Here is a 12,619-nt window from a genome sequence, read left to right as displayed (position 1 = left end):
CGACACCCCTACCCAAAACGCATATTTTGGTTCGCGGATGTTACAATAAGCCTCACACGTAAGTGTCACACGAGCTAGAAGATATATTTGTAAACCTATTTAAGTTTTTTTATATGTTATAGTTTTGATATTTGATGTCTTTGTGTTTAATGGCAAGACACACACCACAGGTCCACAAATGTTCTCTGGTAAGAAACAGATAGCTAGAGAGTAGAGAAGCCTAACGCAAGAGTTTTTTTTTTTTAATATTTATTTAAATATAGCATTGAAGGGTTGAAGATGTTTAATACTACCAAGAAAATGAAAGAACTAACGTTTACTTCAATTTGTTTAATATTTAAATTAACGTTTACTTCAATTTGTATTACCATGCATCAACCTTTTATATGGAGAGGGGGTTGGTAAATATTAAAAAGACTAGATATGTAGGTGTAGTTGAGATATATTAAACCTCTTCTTTCGATACATTACGTACGTACAGATAATTATATCGAAATCTTGGCATTATGCACGCTTGTGATTAGACACACTAGCTCTTGGTATTTTCGTTATTATATATACCCTCTTCACGTTGTCACTTCTCAACACTCATATTTCAATCTAACATAAAAGATAAAAGCATTCAATTCTCAAGCAGAAGTGTAGAGACAATCGCTATCATCAATTTCGAGGACCAAACTACATTGTTCAATTTCGTGGTCAAACAAGGCAACGGCGTGAAAGGAATGATCGACTCGGGCCTCTCCAGTGTTCCACAACCCTTCGTCCAGCCTCAAGCTGAACGAATCCCGACCCAAAACGCACTTACGTGTGAGGCTTCCCAGCCAATCGACCTTTCCCACCTAGATGGCCCACACCACAAAGAGGTGGCCAAACAGATCGTCGAAGCTGCTGAGACACTTGGCTTCTTCCAGGTAAATACTAGTCCACAGATATCATTTGGGGTGGTGTAGAAAGGAGCTATATAAGCGTGTAAACATGTCGATTCGACCTAAATATCTATATATACATTTTCGGATACATTTAGCAAATAAATTCTGGAGTTGGAATCTATTTACAAGTATGCTATTAGCATTAACTATTAATTTATTTTTTCATTTAATTTATTAATATTAAATTTTAATTTTTAGAAACAAGATTTCTCATCCTAATAAAATTTTCAAAACAATAGGAATCACTCCTTTTAACATTAAATATTAAGTTTATAACAAATTTAATTAATATTAAGTTTTCAATTTTACAAAACAATATTTTCTCCATAAAAACATTTTCTAAACAAATTATATACACACATCTTGGGTCCATTTTAATAACCAAGGTTATTAAAAGAAAAACAATGTGGAATTCATGTCAATCCCAACAAATAACTGTTAACAACTTTTATTTGCATTTCACAACAAAACTATATATACTAAAGTTAACTGATTCTTTATATATAAAACATACAAAACTACAATACAAAATTATCCTGTACATATATCTAAACAATTTAAAATAATAAAAATACTACTATCTATAAACAAATTAAAAAAGACACAGTATATTCCTTCTATAGATCACTACTTATTTAATTGTATGTTATACACTTATACAATAATATAAAACAATAAACCTCAAACAAAATACTTTCTAATTTCTATACTAACTAATATATCTATATTTGTAAGGTTGTACATTTTAAAATACAAATTAAACATTAGTTATATAAAGTTAATCTATAAAAAAAAATATATCTTTTTATGAAAAAATATTTCCGCGATGTACTGCGGATGAATATCTAGTTACATTAATACTTATAAACTCACTTTAATATATAAGGTTGAGTATATTTATACATCTCTTACCGATGCATGTTTAATATATATGATAAATGTATAATGTGAGGATGAAATGCAAATGGCAGGTTGTGAACCATGGTGTTTCTGTGGAGCTGCTCGAATTGCTAAAAACGTCGGCTCATGAGTTTTTCGCAAAAGCTCCTGAGGAGAAAGCGATATACCTAAAAGAAGTGAATCCAAGCAAGCTGGTTAAGTACGGAACAAGCTTCGTGCCAGATAAGGAGAAGGCGATTGAGTGGAAGGATTATGTAAGCATGATGTCACTACAAGAAAACCTGCGATATGTGACCATTGGTTGTGACCAAAATTGTAGTCGCAAATATTAGCGACTATTTTGTAACGTATTTGTGACCAATTAACGACCAACACCAATACCAAGACAAATCAGTCGCAAATTAACGACGATGTTGGGAAGTCGGCGAGTAGTCGCAAATCGCGGACCCTTTTGCTACGCTTTTAAGACTGGTCCAAAAAAGGTCGTAGTTTGCGACTAATTTGGGACGGAAAGAACAGGGTTGCAAAAAGCCGTCGTTAAATCGTTACAAAATAAGACTTATTTGTAACTCTCTTAAAGTTTTTTTGTTCCGTCACAAATCAATCGCAAAATAAATTTAGAAAACGTTGGAAACATTAGTATCTAACTCACCTAATGTTTGAGACGCCCAAAATGAAGTCGCAAAATCGTCACAAATATTCACCTGTCATAGTTTGCGACCACTTTGAGACGCAAAAAACTGACAGATGGGCAAAAACATAATTTACACACGATTCATCTTCTTCTCTACAAACCCTAAGCGCCGCCTGTGCTTGCTGCAAGTTTCAATATGAAATTTTGGTGTTTTTTCTGTTTTGTTGGGCATTTTCTTATGTGTTTTCATCAAAATGGAACAAATCTACGGTCACCTATTTGCGACTAATACCTGAGTTCAGGACGACTTTGTAATGACTTTGCGACGCTCATATTTTTCTTGGACATTTCTCTATTCAAATTTATACCATTGTCAATATTAGATGTCTTCTACTGATTACAACAACCTTAGACATGGAAAATATAATCAATGGCATACAAATATTATAGAATTCTAAACTTTTGTAAGAATTTCTTAAAAATCTTAAACATTGCTTAATATATATTAGGTAATGTTTACTAATGCTTTGTAATGATCATAACTTAAATGCATTTCATGATTATAGTCATGTAAAGGATTAATCTTGCTCTATTGTTGTAATTTCATTGATTCTAACAGTTTAGATGGACTGTAGATCGATCAAAAGCTTTAAAATTCATTAGAAAGTTTCGTGACTCTTTAGATTGGTCACAATAAGGTAGCGTTTTTGCGTCTGTTTCTTGACGCAGTTACAAAGCGGTCGTAAATTAGCTACAAAACGACGACGACTTTGCGACCACCGCCTGAGTTCGGGACCATTTTGCGACTAACACCTGAGTTCGGGACGACTTTGTAACGCTTTTGCGACGCTCGTATTTTACTTGGACATTTATCTATTCATATTTTTACAATTATCAATATTATAAGTCTTATAATGACTCCAACAACATTAGACTTGGAAAAATATAATCAGTGGCATACAAATATTATAGAATTCTAAACATTTGTAAGAATTTCTTAAAAATCTTAAACATTGCTTAATATATTAGGTAATGTTTAGTAATGCTTTGTAATGATCAGAACTTAAATGCATTTCATGATTATTGTCATGTAAAGGATTAATCTTGCTCTATTGTTGTAATTTCATTGATTGTAACAGATTAGATGGACTGTAGATCGATCAAAAGCTTTAAAATTCATTAGAAAGTTTTGTGACTCTTTAGATTGGTCACAATAAGGTAGCGTTTTTGCGTCTGTTTCTTGACGCAGTTACAAAGCGGTCGTAAATTAGCTACAAAACGACGACGACTTTGCGACCACCGCCTGAGTTTGGGACCATTTTGCGACTAACACCTGAGTTCGAGACGACTTTGTAACGCTTTTGCGACGCTCGTATTTTACTTGGACATTTATCTATTCATATTTTTACAATTATCAATATTATAAGTCTTATAATGACTCCAACAACATTAGACTTGGAAAAATATAATCAGTGGCATACAAATATTATAGAATTCTAAACATTTGTAAGAATTTCTTAAAAATCTTAAACATTGCTTAATATATTAGGTAATGTTTAGTAATGCTTTGTAATGATCATAACTTAAATGCATTTCATGATTATAGTTATGTAAAGGATTAATCTTGCTCTATTGTTGTAATTTCATTGATTCTAACAGTTTAGATGGACTGTAGATCGATCAAAAGCTTTAAAATTCATTAGAAAGTTTTGTGACTCTTTAGATTGGTCACAATAAGGTAGCGTTTTTGCGTCTGTTTCTTGACGCAGTTACAAAGCGGTCGTAAATTAGCTACAAAACGACGACGTCTTTGCGACCACCGCCTGAGTTCGGGACCATTTTGCGACTAACACCTGAGTTCAGGACGACTTTGTAACGCTTTTGCGACGCTCGTATTTTACTTGGACATTTATCTATTCATATTTTTACTATTATCAATATTATAAGTCTTATAATGACTCCAACAACATTAGACTTGGAAAAATATAATCAGTGGCATACAAATATTATAGAATTCTAAACATTTGTAAGAATTTCTTAAAAATCTTAAACATTGCTTAATATATTAGGTAATGTTTAGTAATGCTTTGTAATGATCAGAACTTAAATGCATTTCATGATTATTGTCATGTAAAGGATTAATCTTGCTCTATTGTTGTAATTTCATTGATTGTAACAGATTAGATGGACTGTAGATCGATCAAAAGCTTTAAAATTCATTAGAAAGTTTTGTGACTCTTTAGATTGGTCACAATAAGGTAGCGTTTTTGCGTCTGTTTCTTGAAGCAGTTACAAAGTGGTCGTAAATCAGCTACAAAAAGACGACGACTTTGCGACCACCTCCTGAGTTCGGGACCACTTTGCGACTAACACCTGAGTTCGGGATGACTTTGTAACGTCTTTGCGACACTCGTATTTTACTTGGACATTTATCTATTCATATTTTGACAATTGTCTATATTATAAGTCTTATAATGACTCCAACAACATTAGACTTGGAAAAATAAGCAATGCTATAGTCAACTTATGGTTTTGTATCTTTTTTATAATTAATCAAACCATAACATGTAACATGATATGTAATGTTAAGTAATGAGTTTGCAATTTCATAACTTACAAGCATTGCATGTGTTTTTAATAATTTAACTTGCTAGACTTTTAATTATTGTAATATCATCCTTACATCACAATAGATAGGTGTTATTTCGATCATAAGGTAAGAAATTCGTTACAAACATTTTGTGACTTTTAGATGTTAGTCACAAATTCGTCTCTCTTTGCTACACTTTGCGACTTATTAGCGACCATTTCAAACTTCTTTGCGACTGTATTGTGACATAATTGCGACGGATGATTTTCAGATTAAAATTTCGGGTTTTCTTTTAGCGGCAAAACCTCCCTCCTAATATTTGATTATAATTTCGGGTTTTCAGATTAAAATTTCGGGTTTTCTTTTTGTGACCCTTTTGTGACTACGTAAGATTTCTAAAGTTAAAACAAAACCCATTCGACACTTAGTAAATATCGACATAACTTTTTAGATCTAGGGTTTTGCTCTCTTCCTCTCAACCCGAAACTCTCTCTTCAATTTCTAACCAAATCTCTCTATTTCGATCGATTTCTCTCATACTCTAAACCCAATCTCTCTGTATTCTCTTTGATTGCTCCTAATGGCTGGTAAATCGACCAAAGGACGAGGAGGGAAGTCTGTTGCTCCCCGAGACAAAGACCATGGAATGAAGCAAATCTTCCGCAACACGACCAAGCACCTCACCTCGTCAGCCACTGTTCGATGAGGATGAGTATATGGAAGAGGAACAGCCTGAGAGTGATGAAGATTCTAGTGATGGCGAATGGGAATGTCCACCGGAAGCTCGAGAACCACCGGTGCCGCTAGACTATGAAGCTTTGATTGACGGTTTGTTGCAGCTTCCTGGGCGAAATCATCTACCAGTCTTTATTAAGGACCATATTGAAGGCGTTGAGACCATATGGTAAGGAATCTTGGCTTCTTGTTTGAGTAATTTCTGTTTGAGCTTTTGAATTTGTGTTTGAGTTTATGATATTTGTGTTTAAGTTTGCATTTGGATAGAGTTATCTTTTGATTCTTTGACTGGTTAGAGTTAGCTTTTGATTCTCTCTAATGTCGATTTGTAATTCTGATTCTAGCTTGGATTTTGTAAGTTTTTCGGTTTTTGATTTAGATTTACATTTCATTTGATTTATATTTCTCTGATTCTAGCTTCAGCTTGTATAATGTGTTGTGTTTCTGACAAGGGAAATCCTTTTGGGCTTGGATGACTTGCTGAAACCATGGCCAAAGGGAAAAGAAAAGGGAGTTGTGAAAGCTCTTCTTCCTCATCTCTGTTGAAGTTGCATCAGAAACTTGAAGATGCTCGTCGTAAGCTCGTGAAACAAAATGAAGAACACCAACAAGCCCTTTCTCGACTCTCAACCTTGGAGCACCTTTTCTCATTCATGAAGAAAAAAGATCCAGAATTAGCTGACTATATGGATGCTCACCAACCACCACCAGCAACTACACCTGCAACTGATGCAGGCACTGCACCAGCCACCTGAGAAGGCACTACACCAGCCACCGGAGATGGAATTACACCAGCCTCCATACCTGCCAATGAACAAACCGTCAATGAAAACGGTTTAGTCATTCTCTCTACCTCTCAGAATTAATCTTCTTCTACTCTTCTGAACTTATTGTTTATGTTTGTTTTCTCTTTTGAAATTATCTCTTTTGTTGGAACTTGAATTATCTCTTCTGGGACATGAATGTTGTTTGGAACATGAATGTTGTTAATGTTTTGGTTATGGATTGTGTTTTTTGGTCAATATGGTGTTTTAGGTTTCAAATTTGAATTGTCAGGATTTTTAGCATTTGATTTCAGCTTTCTAAATTGGTAAAACAATAATAGTAGTGACTAATGACACGCTTATTTCTCTCCAAACCAGGAGTCTCTAATTCGTCTCAAATACACATGAATCACAAAAGCGTCAAAAATACGTCGTCTAATTTACTACTATCTTGCGACTAAATTGAGACGACCTTTGTCACTTATTTGCGACCATATTTTCGTCATGATTCACCGACGCACAACTCGTCCTAACGTAGTCGTATATACGCGTTTCCAAATTCAGTCACGTTTTGGTCTTTAATTTACGACTAAAAGTTACAGTCTTAAAGGAGTCGCTTATAAACGACCAAATTTAGTAGTCACAAAATCGTTGCAAAATTGTGACACTTTTGCGACGCTTGTCATTTTGCGACGAGAAATTTGTAACTACTAGAAGTCGTCGCTCAAACGTCGTAAACAGGTGTTTTGCGACCCATTTGTGACGATTACCGGTGTCACAAAACGCAGGTTTTCTTGTAGTGTGTACACCAATGACCATGAGGCTCTTCAACAATGGCCTGAACCATGCAGGTATATATGAACTAAAAAAATATCTTATATTTATACATCAAACTTTTGTTATATATATAAATAGAGTATATATAAATGTTAGGAAACCCATGATAAAAATAAGATGAAACGTATAATAATATATAGAAAGACATTAATCAACTCATTCGAATTTGCTTGAATCATATATAATTTAAACTTACAAAATTTATATATATATATATATATATATATATGTGACAGAGAGGTGGCACTTAAGTTCCTGAAGTCATCAATGGAAATGGTGAAAAATATAGTTAACATTCTGATGGAGAATGTAGGAGTAAGACTAGAAGAAGAGAGGATGAACGGTTTGATGGGAACCAAGATGGTCAACATGAACTACTACCCCACCTGTCCGAGCCCTGAGCTTACAATTGGCGTAGGCCGCCACTCCGACATGGGAATGTTGACAGTTTTATTACAAGACGGCATTGGTGGTCTCTATGTTAAACTCGACAACGGCGAATGGGCTGAGATCCCTCCTGTTCACGGAGCTTTGGTCATCAACATCGGCGACACTTTTCAGGTTTGTAAAAACGAATTAAATATGAATGCACTCATTTATATGAAAATATATAGAGTCTTTAATTCTTTATCAACATATCTCGAGTCAAACAAGTAACAACTAGTTGCAGATATACTTTCAATAAATAGATACACTATATTATGTTATATCCATAGTTAGTTTTGATATATGCTAATACAAATATTAATATATAAAATTTTCAACAGATATTGAGCTATGGGAAGTACAAAAGTGCAGAGCATAGGGTTAGAACCACAAACATGGGATCAAGAGTTTCTGTGCCCATATTCACGGCACCTAATCCCTCAGAGAAGATCGGACCGTTGCCGGAAGTTGTGAAACGCGACGGAGTGGCTCGATACAAGGAGTTGTTGTTCAAAGACTACATGAGTAACTTCTTCGGCCAACCACACGATGGCAAAAAATCTCTTGACTTCGCACGTGCCGAGTGACCACAAATCAGCCGCAATTTGGCGACCCCTCCGTTTTCTCTTTATCTGTTGTTCTTTTTCTATGCTCAGTCCCACGTTTGTTGTTCCCCTCTTTTGTTTTCGATGTATAACTTTTTTATCCTTGCTCGATCTTCATGTTTTTTTTTGGGTACAATTTATGAATGAATAAAAACTGCCTTTGCTCGTGTGCATTCTTAAACCTGGTGGATCTTTATCAAAATTTCATGTATGTTAGGTTGTTTTACCAGTAGTCTCAAAGTCCCATATCTTTTGGGAAAAAATTCAGGACCAACATTAGCTTGAACTGCATTTTTTCCTAGAGTGAGATTTGCCAATGAGCAGTGTATTAGTGGGAAACTCTCAAGTGAGGTGGGAAATTATGGTAATACGATTTCTAATTATGCACGTTGATATCTCAACAAGTTATTCTTATTATTAAAATTTATCATTTGTTTCACAGATTTTTAATTGCATTACGACATAAATTTAATTGCAACCATTATTTGCAATCATATAATCACCTTAATCCACATATTTGAAATTTCATGTACAAAATATAATCTAATATAAGATGTTTTGGTCTTTAGAACATTTTAAATAATTATAACTTAAACTCTTTCTAATTATAATTACTATAACAGAACACAAAGCAATTTATAAAAGAGATTCATCGCCTAATAAATGAATAAAAAGGTAAAAAGCTGAAAAGCGAATTCAATATTTAGGAAAATTACATTCCTTGGGGAGCTTGTTATTAAACCTTCCATAATCTTGGCAATAGTCATAAATCAGGTGATACTTTCTCACCCATTTAAACCATCTCTTTTGCACTCTTGTCAAAGAACTGAAATCATTCTTGTTCCACCAGTTTTCATTGCTCTCTGCATTACACAATTTTGGGCTGCCTTTCCAAACACAAGCATCTATCTTGTAATCCCCAAAGGATGCCACGAATGGGCCCTTTGACCAATCAATCTTGTCATGCCCACCGCGTGTAGCCCAGCTCTCACCGTTCCATAGACTCGCCTGTACATTCATAGGTTGCAACCTTGGGTAGGCTACACCTTTATCCGCGTGGTTTCTGTACAATCTTATGGGAACCTGATCCACCATAAATCTAAAACCAACAAAACAACATTCTTAAGCATCTTGGAGTACATAGCGAAAGAGATTTTTGTTAACTACTCTTACACAATTTGGTGAATGTTCCATAAGATAGAGTAAGTGTGAAAGTCCTTGGTTGGGTCGAACCAGAGATGGATCCTTTCTTCACGGTTATCAATTCCCTCGGCATAGACATTTGTCTGAAGAATGTAAGGCTGTCCGTTAACGTTTCCCAGGAATTCAAAGTCAATCTCATCCCGTTTTGGCTGATCCGAGGTCATCTGTTGAATCATTGAAATAATTATTAGTTCATTCATGTGTACCTGTTAGGATGTTGGAGAAGTGGAGAAGGTTTCTTACATAATAAGCAACAACGGTTCCTTGAGAACTTCCTGGGATAAGTTTGATCTTCATATCTATCTGCCCGAACAAGAACGTCTGGGTGGAAGCAAAGGAAGCTCCTAATAACAAAACATAAAGTTCTTGCTACCAGAAAAATTAAAAGAGAAGGATCGAGACAGTGAATGAGAATGTTCAATACCAGATTCTTGATCGAGCTTAAGGGTTCTTGATCGACCATCATTGGAGGTGTTAACGTGGGAAGGAGACCATGTCACGAAGAAGTCTTTGTTAAAATCTCCCGATGAAACAACGGAAGCTTGTGAGACACATAATAGCAAACTTGAGATGAAGAATCCTATGAGAAGTATAAATGCTTTTGAGCGATTTATTAGAGTCATTTATTAAGACGATTGAGGTTGAGTACGTTGGACAAATATGACGATCATTGATCAATATACATATATATATATATTGTATTGCATGAGAAAAGTGTTTGAAGTAAATTGTGTTCCCTATGCAAAGAATATCTTTGAGGAGAAGCAAAGAGAATAATAATACGTAGGAATATATATATATTTTTTCATTTTCTTTTTCAAAACGTAAGAATGTGGCTTGTTATCTTCCTTACAATATACTAGATACTAATCCGCGGAGAACCGCGGGCTGAACATTTTTTAATAAAAATTTGTAATAATTTATTTTATTATTATGTTATTTATAAGAGTTTGTGATTAAAAATTTGGTTTGCTTATATTATAATTTTTATAGTTTAAAAATATTTATTGAAAATCTGTCAATAAAACATTTGTATGTAATGAATAAAATTTTTTAAATCTTGTCAACTAAACACAATCCTTACTAACATGTAAAAAAGAGCAACTAAATATATATAGCTAGTAAAAATTTTAAAAAGTCTCTTTAAAAACAACATTCATTGTTTTTTCTGTGGCTTCTTTTTCTTACCTGTAATAATTTTAATCAGTAATGAAATTTTTTTTTAAATAAAATTTGTAGCTGTATATATTTTATTCGATTTGGTTTTTAAAATCATACCTGTTAATTTTTTCTCAAGTAAGAATTAGTTTTGATTCTAATAGATTTTTTTTTACTTTAATTTATTTTATTTGATGTGTCCCCGATTTTCATTTTCTAATAAATTTTATTTAATTAATTAATTAATTAATCTTAGTTAAGTTTTTTTAATGAAATTGAATGTATTTTTATACATTTTAAGGTTAGTTTCATATTTGTACTTCCCAATTAATATAGTAGGATACTTGCTAACTAATTATCTTTTCTTTTAGAAATAATATTACATATAATTAATTTTATCAGGAAAATAGTCATTTACAAAAAAAAATTTATATCCAAATTAATAATTCTTCATTTAACATTATATCAAGTTAAGTGCTAAATGATTGTTCTAGGGTAACCATCTAGTTAATTTTTATAATTTTGGTATAACATGTTAATTATTTTCTTTAAAAATACTTTCATATCCTACTATATTAATTGAGAAGTACAAATATGAAACTAGCCTTAAATGTGTAAAAAATACATTCAATTGCCATTAGAAAAACTTAATCAAGATTAAAATTAATTAAATAAATATAATTGATTAAAAAACAAAAATCAGTGACACATTAAATAAAATAAATTGTAGAAAAGTAAAAAAAAATCTATTAGAATCAAAACTAATCTGTATTAAAAAAAAAGTTAACAGCTAAGTTTTTAAAAATCTAATCAAATAAAATCTAAAACTACAAATTTTATCCTACTATATTAATTGGGAAGTACAAATATGAAACTAACCTTAAAATGTGTAAAAACTACATTCAATTGCCATTAAAAAAACTTAATTAAGATTAATTAATTAATTAAATAAATAAAATTAAGTAAAAATGAAAATCTGGGACACATCAAATAAAATAAATTGTAGAAAAGTAAAAAAAATCTATTAGAATCAAAAATAATTCGTACTTAAAAAAAAATTAACAGGTAACATTTTAAAAACCAAATCGAATAAAATATACAGCTACAAATTTTATCAAAAAAAATTTTCACCATAGGTTAAAATTATTACAGACAAGAAAAAGAAACCACAGAAAAAAACAATGAATTTTGTTTTCAAATTGGCTTTTTATAACTTTTACTAGCTATATTTAGTTGTTATTTTTTACATGTTAGTAAGAATTGTGTTTAGTTGACAAAGGTTTAAAAAAATTTATTCACAAACATTTTTCAATAAACATTTTTAAAATACAAAAATTAGAATATAAGTAAACTAAATTTTTAATCACAAACTATTATAAATAACATAATAATAAAATAAATTATTACAAATTTTTATTAAAAAAAAGTTTAGTCTGCGGTTCTCCACGGGTTAGTACCTAGTTGTGATATATATCATATTGAATATGACAGCATATATACTTTTACCTTTTTTTTTTACTTAAAATTAGTGTTATTGCTTAGAAATCCCTAGAAATGGGTGGTACAGAATTAGTTATACGACTGGAGATAAAATAAGGTTAGAATCACATTCACATCTCGATTGAAAATTTTAAACCATTGCATATTGTGATATTTTGGTAAGGAGTGCATGCACAGATGCACCCATCAACTACGAAACCAATTAGTCATCGTCAATGGGTGATCAAGTGTTTGGCCAAAAACAAAAGGTGTATATAATGGCTCAAGTGTATACAGTATACGATGTTATATCCAAATCCCAAAACTATCCTTTTTTTTTTTTTTTTTTTTTCAAA

At 32.4% G+C, this 12,619-nt stretch overlaps 2 protein-coding genes across 2 annotated transcripts; one reads left to right on the top strand and one right to left on the bottom strand.

Annotated features, from left to right (window-relative positions):
* Window positions 370-8,405, top strand: LOC104748679 (feruloyl CoA ortho-hydroxylase 2-like). Its single transcript, XM_019236790.1, has 6 exons — window positions 370-397; window positions 613-914; window positions 1,904-2,097; window positions 7,356-7,406; window positions 7,629-7,953; window positions 8,160-8,405. Exons 1-6 carry the CDS (start codon window positions 370-372, stop codon window positions 8,403-8,405), a joined length of 1,146 nt encoding a protein of 381 aa, XP_019092335.1.
* On the bottom strand, window positions 8,954-10,292 carry LOC104747323 (probable xyloglucan endotransglucosylase/hydrolase protein 10). The gene is made up of 4 exons (XM_010468944.2): window positions 10,051-10,292; window positions 9,870-9,970; window positions 9,597-9,790; window positions 8,954-9,522 (listed from the first exon to the last, which is right to left on the bottom strand). Exons 1-4 carry the CDS (start codon window positions 10,247-10,249, stop codon window positions 9,120-9,122), a joined length of 897 nt encoding a protein of 298 aa, XP_010467246.1. The 5' UTR covers window positions 10,250-10,292; the 3' UTR covers window positions 8,954-9,119.

The sequence above is a fragment of the Camelina sativa genome, chromosome 15, assembly GCF_000633955.1.
Source record: "Camelina sativa cultivar DH55 chromosome 15, Cs, whole genome shotgun sequence".
NCBI classification, from domain to species: Eukaryota; Viridiplantae; Streptophyta; class Magnoliopsida; order Brassicales; family Brassicaceae; genus Camelina; species Camelina sativa.
Note: the sequence above shows the minus strand (reverse complement) of the source record. Positions and strands in the feature narration are given on the sequence as shown.